General features: G+C 48.9%; 1 protein-coding gene across 2 annotated transcripts; it reads right to left on the minus strand.

Annotated features, from left to right (window-relative positions):
• Window positions 1-154: 154 nt before the first annotated feature.
• Window positions 155-23,087, minus strand: LOC124314609 (tetratricopeptide repeat protein 28-like). Of its 2 annotated transcripts, none has more exons than XM_046779821.1 (9): window positions 22,831-23,087; window positions 11,119-11,376; window positions 8,812-9,186; window positions 8,530-8,734; window positions 6,832-8,382; window positions 3,954-6,745; window positions 3,141-3,888; window positions 2,640-3,047; window positions 155-2,570 (listed from the first exon to the last, which is right to left on the minus strand). In XM_046779821.1, exons 1-9 carry the CDS (start codon window positions 22,852-22,854, stop codon window positions 724-726), a joined length of 8,208 nt encoding a protein of 2,735 aa, XP_046635777.1. In that variant the 5' UTR covers window positions 22,855-23,087; the 3' UTR covers window positions 155-723. The 2 variants fall into 2 exon arrangements, with proteins under 2 accessions (XP_046635777.1, XP_046635776.1); XM_046779820.1 differs by having other exon boundaries at window positions 2,640-3,056.
• Window positions 23,088-24,632: the final 1,545 nt, after the last annotated feature.

Consider the following 24,632-nt stretch of genomic DNA (forward strand, 5'->3'; position numbering starts at 1 on the left):
TCGAAGAAGGGCTATTGATGATTGTTGCGTCATTTAAAAATTAAAAATAGCAAACGACGTTTATCAAGTCGCTAAAAAAGAAGGATTGTTCACCGATGGAACGGCAATAAATCTGGTTTCCCAGATGTGAATTAACGGTCAACACAAACTCGGCTTCGTCATTAAATAAAAACAAGTCATCTATTATAGCAAGGCATTTGTTCTACATTCCAAATTCAATAAAACATACAAATACTTTGATGTAGTAACTCAAAAGACAATTCACATATAAAACGGGGAACAGGATAATATCGAGAGCGCTCATTAGAAATCGCACACAACAAACAGTTTCGCAAAATCAAATACAATGGCCAACAAACAACTCGCAAGCAGACGAAGGTGCATCATATTTCACACGAGGGTCCCACCCAAAAGAGAATAAATTATCTTTTATTTTCCCAAGAATTCTCGAACATGTTCGATGATAATTACCACATACCCTCGCCCATCACACTTGTCGGCAGCAATTGAATGAGTTAACAACGGAACTCTATGTACACATTCAAATCTTCTACAACATTTAAAAAAAAAACGATTCGGGGCGGAAAAAAAAGAAACAAAATTACAAATGACAATTGGAATTGATTTGGCAAAATAAGGCACCAGCTTTGATTCTAAATTCTTTTTCATTTTGTCGAGTGAGTCGTGTCCATCAATCAACCAATCAACAGTCGTTGAATTTTCTCAAGCGACGTCGTTGGCTCTGGCGTCGCATGACGACTCGATGATGGCCACCGCGTGAATCGTGTGACTTTTATTCTCTTTGTTGATGGCCGACGACGACGAGTCGGCCGCCAGCCGGCCGCCGCCCGACGAGTGCTGCAGCTGCTGCTGCTGGTGCATGGGCATGGCCGTCGAGAGCTTGAGGTTGCGGTGCGGCGAGTAGCCGCTGTAGTTGGAGTCGGTCATGGAGCGGCCGTCGGCTTCGTCGCGTCTCGTCATGTCCAAAATGCCGTGACGCAAAGTCATGGTGCTGGCCGACGATGAGGTCGAGATTTCCGCTTCGGGCGACGACGTGTCGAACACGCTGATGCGCTGGTGCTGCTGTTGCCGCGGTCCTGTCGCGTGGAAAGCCCCGCTCGATGGGCCCCACGACGAGCCAAACGGCTGAGGCAATTTGGCCGGCCGGGGAGGCGGTCGTTTGGCGTAGCCTAGATTCTTACTGGAAGCGGTGGCGGCCGGATCAGATGCTTTGTCGCTGCTCAGTTCCGTCACCGTGTCAGCCAGCGAAATTTGATCGAAGGAATTGAAAACGTCCTCGGATGAGGTGACGCTGAGGCCGGACCCCGTGGCGGTGGCGGCCACCGCCGAGTTGGGGCCGTTGGGGCCGCCGCCGCCGGTGTTGACCAGCAGCTCCGAGAGGGGCGGGGCCAGACCCAGTCCCATGTTGCGCTCGTGGTAGACGTCCGAGATGGGCATTTCGCGGTTGAGTCGATTCATTTGCGTCGCGATGATGTGGTCCTGGATGCTGCGCGACCCGGCGTTGTGCGACAGCTGGACGCCACTGGACAGTTCAGACTCGCCGGGCCGCAGCGAGTAAATGACGCTCGAGGCGTCCATTTCGTGATCCGACGGGCAATTGTGATCGACCGGTCGCTGGCTCATCATCACAGACGGGCGAGTGGCGCCGCTCTTGTGCAGGGTCCTCGTCGTGGCCGCAGCGGCCGCTTTGGCCATCACCAATTTGCCCGGCTTCGAGTGGTGGAAGACGGCGGCCGAAAAACGCTCGTTCACCTGCTGGGCCACAACGTCACGTTCGGGTGGGGCGTCGGCAGCGTCGCATGCGACCGAGTCCGTGTCGTCGTCCAGCTGTCGCTCCACCGACCGGTGCCGGCGGCGCTGCTGCATGGCCGGCCCGCTCACCGGGAATGCCGACGGAGCTTTGGCCACTTCGCTGCGGACGCTCAAACGGTCGAGCGTGTCCAGCGAGCCAGACCGGGCCGATCCCGTCTTGCCGCCGGAATTCTCGCCGTCGTCGGCCACCGATTGGTGAAGGGCCATTTGTCGTTTGAGTCCGGCAGCGAATCCGCCGGGCGGCTTGAAACGGGATCGCGATCGGGCATCGGCCATCGTGTTGTTGTTGTTGTGGTTGTTGTTGCTGTGGAGGCCGAAACTTTTGGCGTCCAGCCTCAGCCGAGACTCGTTGAAGGCGCTAATGTCTTCGACTTTGCGCGGATTGTTGGACGACGGAGCCTTGCCCAGCGAGGTGGAAATGGGCGGCTGGCGGCGAACGGTCGACAGGCCGCTCTCCCAGTCGGCCGAGCTGGTGGTGCTGGACGAGGAATCGGGGCGCGACGGATTGTTGCTCTGCATCATCATGGATGGAGTGCCCATCTCGCTGGCCGGTGAACTGTTCTCCTGCGACGCCAAACTCTGGCGCGAGCAGTACATGGAACGGATTTTCGACTGGTGGGCCAACGTCAGCGACATGCGCAGACTGGGCACCGGAACTCCTCGATCACTTCCAGCGCTGCTCGACATGCCGGCCAACAGACCAGCGATTCCGCCTTGTCCTCCCCTATGACCCATGCCTGTAATCAAAGTTATCCAGTTAGCCGGAAGGTTCCGATTCAAAGTCAAATCATTTTCTTTTTTTTTACTTGTGCGATGTACAGGATCGACGGGACTGGGAGTAAAAGCGGCGTCACTTTCACGGCCGCGGGAATCGCCTCCTACGGCCGTCCGACCGTCGGGCTCGCCCCGGCAGCCGCTGCGGACGTAGCTGCTGAACGCCGATTTGACGCTGGCCGACAGCGGCATCCGGCGGGACACCAAACTCGAATAGGTTTGATGGCTGCCCGTTGCGACTCGGCCGGCTCCGCTGGCGTTGCCAGATCCTCCGCCGCCGCCTCCGCCAACAATCGACGGAGCCGATCGACCCGATCGATTCGAGACGACGTTGCGCTGATTGCCGGCCGTTCCGTCCTGTTCTTGCTCCTCTTCTTCCTCGTCGGATGTCAGACTCTCGACGGAACTCGACGATTCCAGCGATAAACTGGTGGGCGAATCTAAAGTTTCTAACCGAAACGGGCCAATTAATAAATCGCTCTTCCGGATGGATGGATGGAATTTAACAGAACATTCCGCAGAGCGGGACTTACCAAAGAGGGCCAGCAGGGCCTGAAGGGCGAACTGGATGTTGCGTTTGTTGGCCAGTTTGCCCGTCCTGAGCGTCACCTCGTTGCGTCCGACCTCCATCAGGTCGAAGCCGAGCGAGGCCAACAATTCGTGACAGCCCGGCAGGCGCCACAATTTGACCGGAACGGGAATGTCGACGCTTTCGCTCTCGAGGTCTCGCAGTCCCAGCTGGACGGTGGCGTTGCGCAGAACGGCCGTGATGTCGTCGGTCGAAGCCTCCGAGCTGGCCAGCAATTTGGAGATGGCCAGCAGGGAAGGCGTGGTCAATCCCAGCAGAGCCTGGAGGCTGGCCGAGCACTGAGTCAGTCGCTCGCCGGGATCGCTCTGCGGGAAAAAGACGGAGGCCGGAATGTTGTTGGCGGCCGGCTCGAATCGGAACCCGACCGAGATGAGCAGCTCCTTCCAGCCGCCGACTGGGCCGACCTTGTTCTCAATGCTGCGCTGGGTCGTGTACATGGCGTTGCGGTAGCCGCGGTGGATCCGCTGCAGCGACTTTTCAACCAAGTGCAGAGTCACCCGCAAAGCGTCCCGGCACTTGTCCGGCGTCTTGAGCAGTTCCGTCAGCGCTTGGCCCATCAGAGCCACTTTGTTCGACAGCCTCACGTCGGCTCCCACCAAGACGAAGCCGGCCCAATTGGCCGGGTGGGCAAAGTGTTTCGTGTGCTGGACAGTCTGCTGGGCTTCCGACAACGCCCGGCTAGCTCTCGCTCCCTAATAAATTAAAAGATTAATTACCTCATCCGGTTAAATCAATTCAATTCAATTCAAATTGGTACCTGCAAGAGGGAAGAGTAAAAGGTTCTCATGAAAATCTTGACGGCCGTGTCCGGGACGGGCCACAGAGAAACCAGGACCGATTGGGCACCGGCGGCCAGCAAGGCCCGAGTCAATCCGACGACTCCGTCCGAATGGGCCACGCCGTGATGGTCTCGAGTGTGGACGGAACTAACCACCACCAGACGGGCGCAGAGACGCAGGTTGAGGATGTCGGCGGCTGTCAGGAGGAATTCCGACAAGGCCGGCAAGTCGGCCGTCGTGGCCGACGAAGACGGAGCCACTCCCGACGCCACCGATTTGATATCGTCATTGTCTTGCTGGTGGAGAGACGGGCGAGTGCTGCCCGTCGTGCTGGCCCCGTCGCCGTCGCTGGCGGCCAGTCCGTCCACCATCGACGGCGCCAAAACGATGGCCGACATTTTCCACGAGACGTGAGTAGCAAAGTGGATGCACTCGACTTGCGACAAGTGGCGCAGGACGGCGTCCTTGGTGGCCGCCGCTCCGGCCAGCAGCGAAGGCGTCTGCAACATTTCGGCCACGACGAGAGCCTCCTGCTCGGCGTAGGGAATGTCCGTCCAGCCCCACTGCTCCACCACCGACTGGCTCATCTTGGGGTTGCCGATGACCAGGGCCGAAGTGGCCGGCTGCTGTTCCAGCGACTCGACGCCACCGCCCATGGCCGACGAGTAGGTCGAGAGCGAAACGGCCGTCAGTGGACTCGTCAGCGAACGGGCCTGGTGCATCTGCAGGAGCTTGTTGCTGCGACTGGCGCTCTTCTGCCCGGTTCGCAGCGACGTCAGAGACGGACTGACGATGAGACTGAACCGCTCGCACAGGTAGTCGTTGCTGCTCTGCGGTTTGAGGAGGGCGAACGGGACCAGGTAGAGGTCGCCGTCCAGCACCAGGACCAATTCCCGCGAGGTGGAGCTGGCCGAGAGGGGCGACTGTCCGTACTGGGTCAGTCGATCCTCGACGGGCGCCAGGAGCAGATCGTAGAGGGAACGGAGACAGGCCGGCCCTTGCCAAAGGCTTCGCCGCGAGTGGCGCAAACTGCCCGGCCTGGAGACGGACGACAGCTGACTCTGCCCGCTGTTGATGGACACGCTGCCCAGGCTGAACAAACTGGACAAACTGTAGTTGCTGCTGTTGAAGGCGTGCGAGCGGTTGACCATCCGCAAAAAGCCGGAACGATCTCCTTCCTGATTCAACTTGTCGCCCAGCTCGCCCAAATGCTGCGACCAGAGATCCTCCAAGTCGCCGTTGTTGTCCTCCCGCCCACCGCCGCCGTTGCCCGTCGATTGCCACTCGACTCCCAGGGCCTCGCGAATGCCCTGGATGTACTGGTCCAGCAAATTGCCCTCGCCTTTCTGCACTTGGTTCTCATCGTCCGGCGACGCCACTCGGGCGCTGCCGGAATCAGAACTCGACTCGCCGCTTCTTCCGCCGTTGACTCCTCCTCCTTCCGGATTGATGGCCGCTTGATGGAAGGCCACCACACCTTTGGTGGGCACGATGAGCCAGCAGTAGAGGTAGCCGGCCGCCAGACTGTAGTAGAGGACGGACGCTTTCTGCTTGTTGACGATTTCCATTATCTGCTCGACGCTGGTGGGCAGAGAGTCGTCGAAAAGGGCCACGCGGCCGTGACTGCCACGCGTTTCGGCGTCGCTGGTGGCCGCCCCCTGTCGCTCCAGGAGCAGGTCGACAAAGGCCCGGGTCCGCCCGCGCTCGGCGACAAGCAAGGCCTCGCTAGAGCGGCCCAGATCGACCAGGACTCGCTGCAGGATTTGATAGCAGGCCGTCTGCAGGTCGAAGAGGGAGAGCCGGTAGTCGGCACTACCGCGAGCTTCCCGCCTGACGGCCTCTAGGAGTCCGGCTGCTCGTTCCATGTGCACCTGCGTGCCGTCCAGATCGCCCGAGCCCCAAAGGGCCAGTCCCAACCGGTGACGGATCCTGGCTTCTTCCTCGCGCAGACTCAGGGCCTCCGAGATCTGCAGGCCCTGCTGGAGGTACGCAACGGCCTGGCTGGGATTCCCCAACCCGTGGTGAAGCCGGCCCAAACTGGCAAAGGCTTTCGTTTTGGCCACCTTGTCGTTGATCTGGGCCGCCATGCTCAAGTGCTGCTCCTGACAGTGGACGGCTTCGTCCAGCCGGCCCAGCGATTCCTGGGTGGCTCCCAGATTGCCGTAGGCCCGGCACTGTCCGCCCGACGAGCCCGTCTCTTCGGCCAGCCGAAGATCCAGTTGGTGGTACTGCAGCGCTTTGGTGTGTTCGCCCATCTGCTGGTAGACGCAGCCCAGGCCGCTGGCCGCTTCGGCCTCCACTTGCCGGTCGCTCAGTTTGCGGGCGATGGAAATCTGGTGTTCCAGGCAAGAGACGGCCTGCTCAAAGTTTCCCAGAACGCTGTGCAGCTGGCCGAGCTCTCCGTAGGCCTGGGCTTTGGCCGCCGTGTTGCCCAGCTCGTGGGCCACCACCAGACGCTTCTCGAAGCAGACCAGAGCCTGCTGGAGATTGCCCAGGCAGCGGTGTGACTGGCCCAGGCCCCGGTAGGCGTGCTCTTGGTCGCGAAGGCTCTTGGTCTTGAGAGCGATGGCCAGACACTGTTCGTGGCACTTGATGGCCTCGTCGTAATCGCCCAGGGCGTCGTAACAGTCGCCCAGGTTGCCGAACGCCCTGCCCTTGTCCAGCATGGCGGTGGCAGTCGACAGCTGCGCCAATGTGGCCAATTGCTGTTCGAAATAGCCGATGGCTTCCTCGTAATGACCCATGTTTAGCCGGGCAATTCCCAGGTTACCTACACAATACGATCCAACAAATTGATTATTAATTAATTTGTTTGTTTTTTTCAACCTGGACATGAGAATTTTTGTCATGAATTACCGTGAGCCTGAGCTTCCATCGTAGAGTCCCTGAGCTCCTTGGCCCGATCCAGTTGCTCCTCGTAGCACTTGATGGCGTGCGTGTAGTTGCCCAGGGCCATGTGGACGCTGGCCAAGTGGCCGTGAGCCCGGCACTCGCCGCGGACGTCGCCCGTTTCCTGCCTGAGCGTCAGCTCCTGCGTGTAGCACCCGAGCGCCTTGTCCTGGTAGCCCATGTGCCGGTGGGCGACGGCCAGGGCCGCGTACGACGACGCTTCCATGCCCTTCTCGCGCATCTGCTTGGCCAGCTGCAGCTGCTTCTGGTAGATGTTGACGGCCTCCTCGGCCTGGTTCATCTTCAGCATCAGGTCGCCAATGTTGCCCAGGGCGCGGAACTTGCCCACGGCGTGCTTGGTGATGTGAGTGATGGTGAGGAAGTAGCGCTGGCACTCGAGGGCCGTCTCCATGTTGCCCAGGGCCAGGTGCGAGAGACCCAGGTTGCAGTAGGCCCGTCCCATGTTCATCTTGTCCTGCAAGTCTTTGGCCAGGGCCAGATCCTGGTCGTAGTAGCGGATGGCCTCCTTAAAGTTGCCCAGGCAGTAGTGGGCGTAGCCGAGAAAGTGACAGGCTTTGGCCTCTCCCTCCACGTCCTGGAGCTCCTGCGAGAGCATCAGGTACTGCTCGTAAAAGGTGACGGCGGCGCCGAATTCCGCCCGCGAGCTGTGGCAGTTGCCCAGGTTGAGGAGGGCGCAGGCCTCGCCGGCCGTGTCTTTGAGCTCGCGGGCAATGTTCAAATGGCTGTGGTAGTGCAGGATGGCCATGTCGTGCATGTGGAGGGCCTGGTAGGCCACGGCCAGGTTGCCGTGCGTCGAGGCCTCGGAGCTCCTGTCGTTCACCTCCTTGGAGATGGTCAGCTCCTGTTTGTGGTACTTGATGGCCTGCTCGTAGTAGCCCATGGCGCTGTAGGCGTTGCCAATGTTGCCGTAGGCCCGCCCCATCCCGGCCCGATCCTGCAGCACCCGGGCAATGTTCAAATGGGCCTGGTGCAGTTTGAGGGCCGCGTCGTGATCGCCCAGGAGCTGGTAGACGATGCCCAGGTTGGAGCAGGCCCGCCCTTCCGCCACCTTGTCACGGGTGGCCAGGGCCATGTCCAGCTGTCGCTCGTGCCATCGCTTGGCTTGACCGTAGTCGGACATGCAGCGGGCCGCGTGGCCCAGTCCGGCATAGGCCCTGGCCTCGATGTTGCGGTCGTTGAGCTCCTGGGCGATGTGGAGGACGTGATTGTGGAAGGTGATGGCCCGCTCGAAATTGCGCCGAAAGTGGTGGGAGGAGCCCAGGTTGGAATAGGCTCGAGCTTCCTCGACCCGGTTGCCCAGCTGCTTGGCTATCCTCAAGTGTTCCATGTGACACTCGACGGCCGCGTCAAAGTCGCCCATGGCCAGGTAGACGGCCCCGACGTTGCCCACCTCGCGGGCTTCGGGCAATCGCTCGCCCAGCTGCTTGACCAACTGCAGGCACTGCTTGTGACTGGCCAGGGCGTTCGGGTAGTCGCCGATGGCCGTGTAAACGTGACCTAAAGGGTCGAAAATGAAATAAATGGCGATTAGTATCCTGGACTGCCTGGGACGGACTAATTGCTCATCGCGGATGGATAATGTGAACCTGGACGGGACTGGGTTAAGAGGGGAAAAACAATGATGATGGATGATTATTGACATACCTAGACTAGTCAAGGCCAGAGCGGCCGCTTGGTTATCTTTGCACTTCATGGCCAGGACGAGCTGGTAGCGGTGCGACGTCAGGGCCTCCTTGAAGTTGCCTTTGCTGAAATAGGCCGATCCCAGGTTGCCGTGGGCCCGGCACTCGCCCACCGTGTCGCCCAGTGACTTTGCCACAGACAAATCTTGTTGCATGTAGCTGATGGCCTGCACAGTTGATAACATTCAAAATTTATTTAGTTTATGAATTCAAATAAAAAATGAAATGGAAAAAATGATTTTACCTGGTCCAGCATGGAAAGTGCCCAGTAGGCGGAAGACAGTGCGGAGAAGACGGACCCGCGCAATTTGAGGGAACACGTGCCGATGCGGAGTGCGGCTTCCAGGACGACAACGGCTGCCTTGTAGTGTCCGGCGGCCAGCAATTCCTGGCCAATCACCGAGATGACGACAAACGGCGACTTGTCCAGCCGCATGGCCTGCAGTTGCCTGTAGGTGGGTTCCAAGGTGGACCGCAGCGGCGATTTCATGGCCGCCTCCACCAGGCCGGCCAAGAGCTGCAGGGATTTCGGGTCCTGGGCCAATCCCGAGCTGAAGGCCGCCAAAGCGTCGGAATGCCGTCCCAGACATTGAAGGGCCACTCCTTGACGGTAATAACCCTAATTGAATCAAGAATAACCTCAATCTCATTTGTTTGTTTTTTTAGTTTTCCAGCACCATAACGACCGGTAATAATCAGATAACAAACACGAAAAATAGTCGAAAAAACTGTCGAGTCAACTGGAACTTGTCCGGTTGAACCCAACAGTAGCCAAAGTGATTGGTGCTATTGCAGCAGAGCTCTGGGCAGACGGACAGGAATTGCAATTGTTTTAATGATGCGGACAAAATCTCAAAGTGGGAGAAAAGAGAGAGACGAGAGCGAAAGGCGATAAGGACCCGAGCAAAGGCCAACAACAACAACAACAACAACACGGTTGGCGAATGGCGAAGGGGCGCCACCAACGGGTTGGCGTGTCCAGCCAAGCCGAGAGCTTCAAGTCAACACTTCTAGACGGCCAAGAGCAAGGCTAAATGGATTCAAAGAAAGTGAGGGGCAAACGAGAAAAACCCAAAAGGGAAAAAAAGGAAAAAGAAAATAAAGTCAAGCGAAAAAATCCATTCCCAAATGGAAGCAACGGGTTCTAACCGGAGTAATCAGTCAGCTGGCCATGGTCAACATCACTCGGCAATTAGACAAAGACGGCGAAGATTGACGAAGACGAAAGATACATTATATATTACCCACCACAAAATAGACACAAAAAGCGGACGGACGGATGGACGGACGGATGGAAAACCTTGAAAAAAACTGGAATTGTTCAAAGTGAGAGGCGCCGGCCAAATAAAAAATAAAAATAAAATCAAAGAAAAACACGCTAGATTTTGTGCGACACATTGTCGTCGTCCGTCGTCGTCTCCAAAATGTCCAGCAACGAGTTTTCTGGGAAAGCTAAACAAGTTCTATCGCCTTTGACATTGCAATCGATAATAAAATCCAAAATCCTTTTTTTTCTTTTTCTTTCTCCTGAAGGCGATTGTCTGGCGTTACAAATTCAAATTTATTTACTCTCTGCTGGGCAGCAGCAGCAGCACGTACAAGTTGAGTGCCTCCCACCCCCCTTTCCCGAAGAAAAATCCGCAATCAGCCGGGCGGCCATTGCGCTGCGGGCGAAAAAGGTCAAAAGAAATCAAACGGGCTGGGGAGAAAAAAAGAAAAGAAAAACGGACGCCGCTATCGAAAATGCAAATCAGTGGCACGTCACAACCAAAAAAAAAAATTAAAAATTAAAAAAGAAAAGACGCGGACTCTTTCGTGAAACTTGCCCACCGAAAACAAAACAAAAATATACATATCTATATACATGCTATTAAATAGAGAGTGTATGAATAAGAGACAGATATAACTATAAGGTGAAGGAAGAAGAAGAAGAAAGGGGAAAAAGTCTGGTGGAAGAAAGAAAAAAGATCGCCCGGTGAGCAGCGCTCCGGTCTTAATCGGACCGCCCGCCGTGATCGGCTCACACATACGCCGTACACACACACACACACACATGAAAGGAGGGGGGAAGGGGAAACAACAACAACACACGGCAGTTGAAAAAGAGAGGGGGAAAACAACAACAACAACCTGGAGAAGAACGAGACGAAGAATGAGTGGCTGGATTTTTAAAAAACCAAAAAGAAATTTTGGTTTTTCCATCCCAGTCTTGGTCTTATCCAAATATAGTGATCGCCTATAATAATCACCCAAAACAGAAAAGAAGAAAGAAGAAGAAGAGGCCGTATATATATACAAGATGAATAGTTATTGATTCAAACAGCCGGCGTGCGGCGATAGATTTCACACACACGCTGGCCCGTCCGACAAGACACGACAGGGTTCCCCCCCTCGCCATCCGCCACCCGCCCGGCGTATATTAGCCATTAGGCACATGATATCAACTTGGGAAACAGACACACAAGAACGAGCGAGGTACGCTGCTGAGCGCCACGTCCATACGTGATGGAAAGAGACGGATCGAAGCTGGACGGGACTGGACGGGACTTACTTTGGGCCATTTGGCGTTGAGTTCGACGGCTCGCGAGGCGTCCTGTAGGGCGCGGGCAAAGTGTCCGAGTTTGACGAGAGCGGCCGACCGGTTGGAGAAGAGGATGTGATTGCAAGGATCGAGAGCGATGGCCTCGCCGTAGAGTCCGACGGCCGTCTCAAAGTCGCCGCTCTGGCAGGCCTGATTCGATTGGCGCACCTTGTCCAGGAAGCTGGCCTTGCTGGCCGCCGACAGCTCAGAGTCCGCATCCACCTCCACCTATTATCCGATCGATAGATACGATACGCAATCAAATTCCAAACGAAAAAAAAAAAAAGAAAATGAAAGAATATTATTAACAAATGGAATTCCAGGCTGCCCAGCCACACAATAATCCAACACAAAATTCAAAAAGGTCGAAAATGATGTACGGAAAAAAATGATATCTCAAAAGAAAAGAAAAGAAAGATAATGATACAGCACAAGTCGAGAGATACCGTGGCTCACATGAAGCACACGGCAACCAACACACCCATTCCATGTCATTCTATTCTCCTCGGCCCGTCTTCACCTCTGGTAACCCGACGATTTCCGACCAGCGTACGTACGTAGAAAATCATCTAACCAAAAAGATTTCTCAACGGGCTGCTATCTCTCTCTCGATGAGTGGAGATGAGGGGGGGAATCCAATGATTCTTCCCATCGGCGTCGATTCAATCATGCAAATGTAAGCAGTTTCACACGAACAAGGAGATTTTCCCGTGCAGAGAAAACCGAAAGAAGAAGAAACAACATCAGCAACCGAGCGAAAGTTTCCCTTTTTTTAAACTCCATTGGCCGGCTGTTGTTGTTGGTGTCGTTGAGATGATGCAGAGAAAAAAGAGAGATCTCTCTCTACTTGGTTTAAATCATCACGAAATAGTTTCAAGAGAGATCCTCATCATCGTCGCCTTATGGCCTTTTTTCATTTCTTAAAAATAGATAAAAAGAATTGAAGGCAGCCACAAGTCGACAGATAAAAGGGGAGGATCTCTTTTTTCTAAGGTTTCGAAACTATCAACTGTTAAAGGAGAGTGAGAGAGAAGGAGAGAGAGAGAGTTCTATATTTTACATAGATAATGATGTCATTCATCATGTGGAAACGAGAGAGAGTTTTAACGCTATCGTGTAAGAAAAAGAGTGATTTTTTAGGAAGGGAGAAGAAGGTAAAATTTATATCTAAATCATCGAGAAAAGTGTTTTGATTTCGATATATTCTCTCTCCCAGGCTGGGGAAACATTAAAGCTGGACCGGTTCGATGCGACAGGGAAAAAATTGTTTCTTCTTCTTCTTCTTTACTAAGGGGGGAAAAGAATCGGGAATAAATGTATAAAAGATTTCCCCGAAAGACAACACAAGGACGGACACGGTTTCAACCAGTCCACGAGATTGTCTAAAGGCACGGACAAAAAGCCCAGTCACACACACACAGGGAGGAGGACCCAAGAAAATATATAAGAAAAACAAGGGCCCATGTGTGATCCGTTGCGATAGGAGGTCAATTAATCAATGGATCGGTTTGAGGATTTTTCTTCTCTTCTTTTTTTCAAGAGAAGAGACATGCAAAGCTTCTTCTATATAGTGGACGGGCCAGACACGTAACACGCTCTACAACCGAGTGGCGAAAGAAGAGTCTCAGGGCCTAGTCCCATTTTTGGTGGCAACACTGATAGGAAGAGGTCATTAAAAACTAAAGGTAAAAAAGAAGAAGAAGATGAACAAACAAGAAAACAAAAGGGGAAAACTCACCAATAGGTCCACCCCTAATTGGCTCACATATACAATCAGAGTGGTGTCCACTTGATCTTTCAGAAAAATATTGATATCTTTTCTTTAGCGTTGCAAATTTGGTTTAGAAAAAAACAAAATACTGAATTCAATAATTTGGTATGTTGAAAACATAATACCGTGAAATAATTCAGTTTAATTTTTTTTTTTTAACTAAACAAAACAAAAATTCCTAGTCCTTCAATAATATTGAAAAAACCCGTAAGTGGTTCTGAGTGTTTAAGTTGCTTCAGCAACGGGAACCACCATGGCACCATGTGACTTGTTCACATGGCTGATGTTGGAGTTGGACAAGAAAGTCCTTAAGATGCTTGAAATGATGCCTTCATCATTTTCTCCTATTTCCTTAGTAGTTAGTTTACTGACAAGAGAAAAAAGCCATGTCTGTGTCTGTTGCTTTTTACACTACAAAATGATTCACACTCGGGTTTACAGAATTAAGACATACATACGTGCTAAAAGAGCAGAATTTCCCTTCTGAAGCTTACAAACTATTTCCTTGTATGTTTCATCTTTAATTTTTAATATTTTCTCAAATTTTCAAAATTTAAAAAAAAAAGGACAAGTCATGTGTTGTTCGCAAAATTGTCGTCTGCAATCCGGGATGGCACGGTTTGGCATGTGCCAGATTGCGAAATTGAATCTAAAATCGACTCAATTTTGTATTGAATTTGTCTTAAAGAAACCAAAAATTCAATCAAAATAAATAGTAATAAAAATTTAATAAATTAAAACTAGATCTATTGAATAAAACCGGATAACACGACAAAACTAGATATTGGGAAAAACTAGATTTGCGACGTTGCTTTTTTCTGTCATTTCTTCCGCGTTCTGTCGATGTCATCAACCGGCGAAAAATGCAAAAAAGAGACGGGCAGCAATGCTCAATCTTTGACTTGTAAAGAAGAGGCATTATTCTCAAAAGCGCCGTTAAGTTAGTTAATAGACAAGCAGCCGCGGTTAAATGCATCAGCTAATGAGAGTAGAAACCATTTCGCTGAGCGCACAAAGTCGCCAGACGGGTCCCTTCCCCGCATTAGTTTTTTTCTTTTTTTAAAAGAGAAAAATTCGTGAATACAGCCGGGAAAATAAAAAAAATGGTTTTGGTTAAAAGAAAAAGAAACTGAAGAAGATGAAGATGGCCCCCCGTCTGCGTTACGTGACCGATTATTCACCGTGAGCATTGCGTCAGGCCAAGGGGACCAGCAGCAGCCGAGAGAGTCTCAACTAAAAGTGGACACGCATTCCATTGGGGGACTTTGATGTCGTTTGACACCCATAGTCCTTCAAGAGTCTCCCCAACTCTTTTTTTTTTTTTTTTTTTTAAATCTTTTCTTTGGTTTTTTGGGGAAGCCAATGCACGCCAGTGCACGCCAAGGCACGCCAATGCACGCCAGAGTTCTTGTTTCTTCTTCTCTATTTTATCAACTGTTTGGTTTTTTCTCTCTGCTGCCTATATATAGGCGGGAATCTGTCGACAAACGGAACGGATCGCGTCGTCCCGCGTTTCATGTCGTCGTCATTCTCGTGACTGAATTTCCCAGCCCGGGTCTCCTCTCCTTCTCCTCCGACTTGGGTGTTTCTTCGACTCCCATCACCACCACATCATTTTCATTTGCATTTCATTTTCTCATTTGAAAAGAGAAAAAAAGGAAAAATCAACCAGCGTCTCTTTTTTTTCGTGTTGTGTTTCTCTTCTTTTAACTTCACGATCGCATAGATCAGCAGCAACGCTGGCGTCTTAGCTGCCAGAGAGATACGGGCACTGATGCCCACAGGTGCGGGGGGGGTTTTGATTTTAAAAAAGGATATCAAGGTAGAATTGTTTTCTTTTCCCCCCGACAGTTGTTATTGTGTGTCTCGACGGTCTTGTTGTTGTGCACCAGTCTAATCATTCGTCGTCGTGCTAATAATAGAGCAGACGGGAAATAAACACGACCCAGGCAAACCAAATTCCAAATTGTCTTTCGGCAGTGATCCGCAGTCGCCAACGGAAAAAAAATGGGGATTTTTTCGTATCCATCCAGCACAACTCCGTCTATTCCGTCAAAAATTACCCCGGGTCACGCGACCCCGGACCAATCGCCCCCGTGTCTCAACTCTCGATCGTTGGCGCGCGTAATTCAAACGACATTTCCAACGGCACGTCTGACGAGCGCTGTGGAGATCGTTACCCTCTCTTTAAAAATTCTTCTTTTTTACTTTTTCGTCAAGTGAAAGACATTCCAACCGCCGACTCGGCGGATGAGGAGGTTGCGTGATATGTGCTCTGTCTGGGCCGAGGCGACCTGACGGATAGAATTCCTCAACTTCTTTTTGAAACCCAGAAGGAAATGACGGTGGAATGGAAAAAAGTTACAACAACAAACAGACGGTGGTGGTGGGGGGGTGCAAAAGGCACAGCACAAAAGAGAACTGAATCAAAAGAGAGAGAGAGAAACAAGACAGGATATAATATTCCAGCTGCTGCTGCTGGTACACATAATAGAGCCACCACCACCGCACAAGAAGTGGGAGGGTCGCGGGCCGAGGTCAGACAACATCGACGACGGCGACAACCAACAGCGCGGGCTCCGCCGAGACACACAACGAATTAGAGAAATAAGCGGGTCGTGAGAAATGAAACAAGAAAAAGAAAAATAGGGAATTTTCTTCTTTTTTCTCACACACACACAAGTCACTCAAGTCACACACACATCAGAGAGCTCAGCAACAACCGCCAACGAATTTCAACATATTTTGGTTGTTTTTCCAAGGAACGACTTGAAAGAAACACCTTTGGCGGGTTATATAGAGATTGCCGGACGAAATGGACGAGCGCGGTGATAGATATCAAATAGATTTCAGGACATTTCGTCCACTTTAAAATTCTTATCTGTTATTCCAACAGTGATAATAGTTCATCTAGTCAGTCAGCTAGCTTGTGTGTTTAAAAAATGAGACAAACGAAATGGGGGTCTGGCGGGCAATTGGTAGGTTCTCCGGAGACGGCCAGTGTTGTGCGGTAGACCCCAGCAAAGTTCCATTCCCCCCTCTGTACACTAAGTTTTGGAGGGGGAAGAAAAAAAGGGAATAAGAAGCACACACCGCGCCAGTCTCTCTCTTGCATAGACACCTAATTACAGGTGGAAGAAAACGGATAAAAGGCTGGATGCGTGTGTATGCTGGGCAAAAGAGGGTGGGGAGAATATCTACAAGGAAAAAGAACTTGCACTTGTCTATCATTTGACCAGAAAGGCCGAAAAAAAACCCCCAAAAAAACAGAAGGGAAAAAATTATTATTACACAGACCTTTTTCCTTTCTTTTTTTGGTCCGGTCCGTCTTGTGTGTATATTTATTTGGCTTTCTCCTTTTGGATGTGTAATTTCGATCGTACCTTTTTTCCATCGTATAGATATATATAAGACCCGTGTGAGAGAGAAAAGAGAGTCGACGGGCGACAACCAAAGCGGCGCGACGTCGTTTGTTTCAAAGAAGAAAAGTAAAAAAAGGATAAAGTATATGCCCGTCTGTTTCTGCGTGGGGTAGTAAATAGTATGTGTGTAGTAGCAACATTCATTTTCCCCTTGGCTTGTTTGCCCTTTTATACATAGACCCTCTTCCATCCAGGGGGGGAGGGAAAGATTTTTATTTTAAGGGTCTTGGGGGCCTATCAAAGTCGGCGGCGGCCTCTTCTTCTTCTTCTTCTTGGCCAAGGAGCAAAACGGTCAACTTCGGCGGGGGAAGAGAGAGAAGAAACTGGGAGGGACAACCAAGACGACGACGACGACGACGACCGTAAAGACATAAAAATATAAAACAACACGCCAGTGATAATCATTCGGTGGTGGCTGAGCCCCTTCACCATTTCCTTTGTAGACCCCAACAAAAAACTGAAAATCCTCCAGTTTTCCACCCCCCCTTCCTTCAGAGCCGGGCCAGGCCGGGCCGTCGTCGCCGTCGTGTCTTTTTGTCGGTGTCTCTTTCTATCTCACTTGAGAGCAAAGTCCACCTCTTTTTCACCCAATCACCTTGGCCTCTGGACAGAAATGAGAAACCGCCGTCAATAAACGAATGAGGAATAAGGAGACTCACACAGAGAGAGAGGAAATCTTTCACACACAACAAAGCCCATAACAAACAAGTTGTTGTTGTTGTTGTTGGTAAAAAAAGTTCATCGAGTGTACGCCAGCCCCCCTCTTGGATTTTTATTTGCAACAGTTTCAACCCTGGACATTTTTATTTTTATTTTATTTTATTTTTAAAACAGGTGACCGGTTTGTTCTTTTTACTCGTTTGTCGGTTGTCATGGATATCAAGCCGATGATTAGAAACGTGTTGACGGGCCATTTCAGTTAATGGAAACGGACGAAAATTTAAATTCCTGGGCGGGGGGGTAATAACGGCCGCCAGTGTCGCAACACCAATCCAGGTGCAAAGAAGAAACAACCCAAAAAACGTGTCCATTTTATTAGCTAAAACTTCCTGTTGGTCGAACAAAACAGCAGCAGCCGGCCCAGTCGACAAAGCAAAAAAGCAAAAAAGCAAAAAAAGAAGTTGAAACACAAGGGCTACTATATAATAATAATATAACAGAAAAGGTAATATAAATAGTATATAAGTCTGAAAATGGCAGTCGTAATTCCATCCACACGCTCGACCCATTAAAACGATTCGACAAGCCAAAACACAAGAAAACAAAGCTAAACCTCAAGACTGTTGAGATGTTGTATAAATATGTTTTTCATCCCCCTTGTACTCCTTGCGTAATAATATTTTTTCGCCCAGTTACAAGACGACGAGAACGCAGTGGACCCACCGGTAGACGAACAAATACGAAATTGCAGTTCTCCATTACACGCCAGAGCAGAGTTGCCTGTCTCACCCGACGGCGTAAATATCTAAAATACTTGGGTTATTTCATTTCTTTTTTTGGGGGGTTTTATAGCTCCAAGGAAATAAGTGGAGATTTTTCCTTTTTTCTTTTTATTATTGGCATTTTAAAAATGAGAGAGGAAAATATTTGATGATTGTGGGGGCCCCCCCTGCGTCTGTATGTAGTCTCCCGTGTGTAATAATGGATGACGTGCAACCGAGCGGAATGGAATGCGCCAACTAGTCCAAGTGTTTCAGTTTACAACACACAAAAACCCCAAAAGAATCTCATCTTCTTCTGCGGTGGGAAAAACAAAAATGAAAAAGATTTTGACTTTGTTTTTTCCGGATTTGTGTACAGCAGTTCCTTTTAAGTCAAAAGAAGCCTGGACTGTTGTGGAGATTCATCAATGAATATACAATAATCCAGCAGCAGCCGACGAGAAAGAGAGAAATGCCAGCATGGCCAGCAGAGAGAGAGAGAGAGGCAAGAGCTGTCAGATGGCATTTGTCAATCAAGTGAGGCGATTTTTCAAATCCTTCCTTTTCAACAGCTTAACCTATAAATCATCGCGCCCAGGAAAGGCAAGGACTTAATACTCGGAACATTTTCCAGGGGAGAAAGAGAATTCTTTTTCTTTTATTTTCTCTGATTTCCAGCAGCCGAGTGAGAAATGATGGCTGTCCCATTCGTCACGTGTGAAATAGCAACAAGTACCGCCGCACGCTCGGCCAGCACGTCGCCCATCATCAGTGCAGGTATTTACAACATCGGGAAAAAAACTTGTAGCCACCAAAAAAAATACGACAGAGATGGTAGCTCCCAGCTACACTGCTCTGTCAATGATTCACGGACATGACAACTACCGGCCAAGTAGTACCGCTATAGGAGGCCCGACTCTGGATTCCACAGCAGCAAAACGAAGCGGATTATATCACACACAAATCTCTTTCTCCGCCATTTTAGAAAATATATCTAAACTGCGGCGGTGGCGGCCATAGACCGACCACAGGTGGATGGGGTAAAAATAATAAAGGCAAAACAAAAGGTGTGATGTTTTGGGTTTTTGGTTTTTAACATCAGGTGGTGGCTGCTGCTGGATGACGACAATCTCAGCAGCCGGCCAAGAAAAAGAAGAAGAAGAAGTAGAACAAGTCGTAATATCCGTGTGCCCTGGAGAGTAATACACGTCGGGAGGTAAGAAAGGGAATAAGAATGCGGCAACGTTGCATTCCTCAAGAAGAAAACCAGAACTGAAAGAAGAAGAAGAAGAAGCAACAGCTCTTTAAGAAGATATAAAAGCTGCTTAGGCTTTTTGAGCAGCAGCAGCAGCTCCTATCTGTATGCTCCTAGTTGCTTCTGCTCTTGGCGGGGTTTCGTACTCTCTTTGAAAAATAAAATAACAGATATACATGTATATAGTCTCTTCTCTTCTTCTTTTCTCTCGATGTATTCATATACACAAGTAAAAAAGAATGGAGAAGAAGAAGAAGAAGAAGAAGAGAAAAGAGCCCCGCGGCGGGGCAAATAGAAGCGCGCGCGTCAAGGAGCCCAGCAGCAGCCCAGCCGCTGTCCGTCCGTTTTTCTTTTCTCTCTAGCGTCTATTATATGTATATAGTATGTATGGCTTGAAAATCTTCTTCTTCTTCTTCTATTTTTCGCTTTCCTTCACGCAAGACACACGAAAGAAAGTTGGGTTTTTCGCTTTCGATTTTGGAAAATGATTTTCTGGTTGGGTTTCGAATGGATGCACAGTCCTATACGCCTTTGCAATCTAATCTTTGAGATATTTCCAGCCAGCAGCTAGCGCACGTATATAGAGAGGAGCTCCTGTCGAATAGCATCAAAACTCGTAATAATAAGGAGCCAACGGCCGAGAGAGAAAAAATCGAAAATGAGCCAAAGGAACTCAGTAAAAAACTTTGGCGGACGGAGTTAGAAGAGGCGGTGGTTTTTCCAATTTTATTTTTCGACCTTCTCTCTCTCATTTTCTCATTTTTCTTTGTAGTTTTATTTTGTTTTGTTTTTTTTTTGGTTACCTTTTTTTTAATTTTATCCCTGGAAGAAGTTGCCTCCTCCTACCCACGTTGGAGAGGACCCGATCACTCCCACCTTGCGGGGATATGTCATTACCTTACGGAAGAAAAGATATAGAAGAAGCGCGCCCCTTCTTCTTATAATATTCTTTCAACTTCTTTTTTATCTTTCAGAGTTCTCTTCTACCACCACCACCAGTAGATGTTATTCTTCTTCTTTTTCCAAAAAGGTAGAGAATATTACAAGGGGGGGAAAAAGAAATAAGGCCGTTCCTTTTTACTGATTTTCTTCTCCCTCATCTTCACCAAGAAGAAGAAGTTGGGGGGGCAGTTGCTTTTCCCGCCTACCTTCGACCTATAGGCCGATGCGTGTTGTAGACAGGGTAGAAAGAGGGAGGTTATGAAATGTGTTTGCGTCTGTATGTCTACAAAGACGCGTACAAACACGTGAAAATAGAAGATGAAAACGTGAGGGACTAGCCAAGTTTATATAGAAATAAGGAATCCACGATGGACATTACAACTTCCAAGAAAAATATAAAAGAATTACAAACTCCTGGATTTTGTAAGAAAAAATTTTGAAATAAAATTTTCCCCCATATAGCCGCGCGGAGATGAGATACGATTACACGCACAAGACATTTCGTTCAGGGCAAAAGGGGTTATCTCTCTACCTCTCGTCTCCGCCCTATCTCTGGAACACACACAAGAAAATATAAAAATAAGGAGGAAATGAAAGGGAGGACACAACATCAAGAAGAAGAAGAAACACGACAAGCGTTTATATTTCACAATCCCAGCACTACTCTCTCGTCCGGCGTTATTATTTCTTCTTCTTTTTATTGTTATTTCGGCTGTCCAGGAGAGAGAGACCCCAACGTCCTGTCAAAGAGTTCCTCCCCCCATTTCCACGTACTGTCCGTGTACGTTGTCTTCCTCTCTCCATTTGATATTCCACGTTTATTAAGAATATGACACCCAAGAAATCAGCAGGAAAGGAACAATTCCTCTACTTCTTGAACCGAAAAAATAATCTAAGACGGCCATCTCGCCTTGTACACGAGAATCCACCAGCAGATGAGATTGAGAAGCGACGGGAGGCCGATCGATCGACGATAGCCATCAACCTCCAAAAGAAAAATCAAAATCCTATTTATAGAAATTATTTTCAATTTTTCTCTTACGTCATGCACATGTGTCTAATAGGATGCAACAGCTAAAAATAAAAAAACAAAACAGAAGGAAAATTTTGGCGGACATTGAACTTTTTGTCTTTCCATTTTTGGAATAAATTTGGGCCATTTCTACGGTCAAGTCAAAAAATGAAAACGTCAAATCTTTTCTGTAAAAATCTCGTGCGAGTGTCGTTTGGTTATTTCCAAACCTATGCGCGTATTTTTTTCTTTTTTTCCAATCACACAGACACAAAACTAAATAAATGAGAACGCCATTAGTTCTAGTTCGACCGGTTTTATTGCTTCCTGGGCAACTACCACCACGTCTATCTTCCCCCTCGCGTCCTGGGCAGCAACTTTCCGCGTTGCGTGTGCTCCTTCCAATCAAATCGCCTAACTTAGCTCAGAAGAAATACAATAAAAAAATAAGATCTGTTGCTCTCAACCAGAGTTCCATATTATCGTGAATTGAAAATATTGGCCACGCCAGCAGACGACAAACTTGTCATCTTTGGCGTGGCAAACATTCAGCAACCCAACAACAACAACACTGTCCACTGGGGCGAAGAATCAAAATCAAAAAAATAATCAAAACGTCAAACGTGTGTCAGTGTCATCGGAATGTTCTTTCATCTTTTGGGTTGTTGTTCACACACACACATTTTTCCTCCCATTCAGGAGGAGGTGGACATTGTCATTGAATTTTTTAAAAAGAAACTGAAGTGGGCGACGAAGTGACGAAATTTGCAAAGCATTCGAGCGTGAATTCCTTTCGGTCTGATAATTTAACCCGCCAGAGAAATATGCTCAAGCCAAAAAAAAGAAAAAACATACAAATAACTGGAAGATGCCAAGATAATCATCGCCGGCTAAAGGCAATTTGATCAACACAAAAATGTTGAGCTGCTGCTGCTGCGCGCGCAGACTTGTTTCTTTTACCTTTTTCTTCTCTCAAAAGTTCAAACAGAGAAACTTGAGAGGAATATAAAGTTACACGAGAATCAGAAAATGATGATGATGATGATGATGAAGAAGAAACAAAAACAGAAAAACGAACAACCGACCAGAGAAAGAGAGAAGAGCTTATAAGAGAAGAGAGAAAAAAGAGGTATAGCTGAAATAACTGCTGTGCTATCTATATATGAGCTAGTGAGGAATTTGCAACCGATCGACTGATTACGCGCGTTGCTTTGGAATGCAACGCGGGCGCCCGGCTGGGGTCTCTCTTTCTCTGCTCCTACGACCCACAGGTGTTTTCTTCTTCTTCTTCTTCTTCTTCTTCTTCTTCTTCTCCATTTTGGAGTGTGTGTGTGTGTGTGTGTGTGTGTGGGGCGGGAGCCTCGATTCATATCCCGGACACCGATTTTTCTTCTCTCTCTCTCCCATTTTTCTTATATATATTTTTACTGTTTTTCTTTCCTTCTTAATTTTTTGTTTTAAAAACACAACCACCAAAATAATCATAATCGTAATCATAAAGACATCCTCTTTCGACTCCTTATTTTATTATTATACACATTTTTTTGTTTTTGGTTTTTTCGGTCGAAACTAACGCAAAGGACGAATAAAAAAATAAAAATGCGCTATTAAAATAAGGAAAGAAGTGGGAATGAGAGAGAAATGTGATGAAACAACGGAGAAAAAGGGAAAAACAAAACAATCGGAGCAAATAGTTGAACCTTTTTTGTTGTTATTTTTCCTTTTGATGGAGAATTATTTTAGTGTTGTTGTTGCAACAACATTGTTTCATCCCAACTGTATTTCCGCCGAGAAGCAAATAATAATGACAAAATGGTAGAATAAGAAGAAGCGGGCGATTTTGACAGAAAGGGGCTTACCTCGGAAGAATCACGCAGCGACATGACAACAGGTAGGTCGGGGCTGTGAAGAATAAGGTAAGATGATGTCAGCTCCAGCTAAAATGGCAGCAGCACTACACACACAGGCACAGGCACAGACACTCAGGATGGAAGAATTTCCTTCCAGAAAGAAAATGAAAACAAAACCACCGAACAAAACTTGGAAGCCAATCAAAAAGTGTTAGTTGACAATCACGCAGACGGGGGGAGAATGCAGCGACATAACGAAGCTGCTGCTGCTGCTGTTGGCCAACAGCTGGAAGAAAATAATAACGACGAAATTTTGTCGACGGACAGCACGTCCTAAACCGAGTGGTCGGCTGCTGGAGTCATTCGGTTAACCGAATACCAAATTTTTTCAACGTGCCAAGTGGCCGCCTCAAGTGCTATCACGCACGCACTGGGCACACTGGTGACGGGAGGAAAACAAACGACCACCACCACCAATACACCAACACACACACAACCGAAACTTTTTTAAAAAATCAACAGCAGCAGCAGCCCAGGGATGAAATGTACACAGACACGTCCGTGTTGAATAAAATATTTTCTTCTTCTTCTTCTTTAGAATGTCAGAACGAATGACGGCAGCTGCTGGACATGGACGCGGCTGGATTTCGACTGACTGGCATAGTCAAAGCTCCTGGGCCCTCGACTCTCTCCCCTCTCTCTCTCTTGAGCTGCTGGTTACCTGCAGAGACTCTGTGGATGGCCTTGGCCAGGTAGATATACGCTCCGCCATCTTGGTTCAAAGATGAAGACGAAAGGTAAAATAATGAAGGAAAAGAAGAAGAAGAAGGTAAGGATGGAGAAGGAATAGACACACACAAGAGTTTCGCCTCTGGGAGAAGCACGACTGCTGGGCTGCAGCAACAGCAAATGGCGTAGCTGGAAAAACCTTTTTCGGGGGGAGCCAAGCCAAAACATCCAAAAGGAGAGAAACTGTGGAAGGTGTAGTAGTACAGGTAAGAAAAAAAGGGGAAGGGTGGGTGGGTGTTTCTTCTTCTTCTTCCTGGGCTTCTTCCTCCTGGTATAGTAGATCCCAACGGGGCTTAGACACAACACGACAGGTGAGAGAGCGGCAGGCGATGGCAGTCCCACCTGGCGCCCGTTTCTTTTTCTCTTCACTCCTCTCTCACCCGTTTGTGTCTATACAGGAGGCCTATATATCCCAGTCCAGCAGGTCTCTCTACCTGTGTTGTTGTGGGCGAGTTTTTCTTCTTCTTCATTTCCAGACCAATAAGAATCTGCGGTGACGGTGGCGGCGGCGACTCTATCCATAACCCACTTCTTTTTCTTCTTTTTTCCCAAAAAGTTTTTCCTTTTGAATAATTTTCTTTTAATCGGACCACACACTCGTCTCGGCGTAAAGAGACTTACTATGTCCTTTTTTTCTATGTTATCCAGAGTCGGTGTCTGAAGAAGAAGAAGAGAGAGAAGCAACAGACACAAGTTGCGTGAGCTGTTGGGACAATGAGCGGTTACCGGTTATGATTATACGTCTTTTTATCGGCAATCCGACAGCATCTTTTCTCTCTGTGGGACCCTTTTTCTTCTCCAACCCGACAGAATCTATATTCTTCTTCTTTTTCTCAACATTCTTTTATCTTTTCGCCCGTTTTCTTTTCTTCAAATATCAACCCACAGAAGAAGAAGAAAAAACCTTTTCCCTTTTTTTAAATTTATTTAAAGAGTAGAGGGGCTTTTAGTGCTGAGAGTCTGCATTGACGATTACATCTACCCAGGGTGTGTGTATATATAGGTGTTTCCAGAGTCAATAA

The sequence above is a fragment of the Daphnia pulicaria genome, chromosome 10 (genome assembly GCF_021234035.1).
Source record: "Daphnia pulicaria isolate SC F1-1A chromosome 10, SC_F0-13Bv2, whole genome shotgun sequence".
Lineage (NCBI taxonomy): Eukaryota > Metazoa > Arthropoda > Branchiopoda > Diplostraca > Daphniidae > Daphnia > Daphnia pulicaria.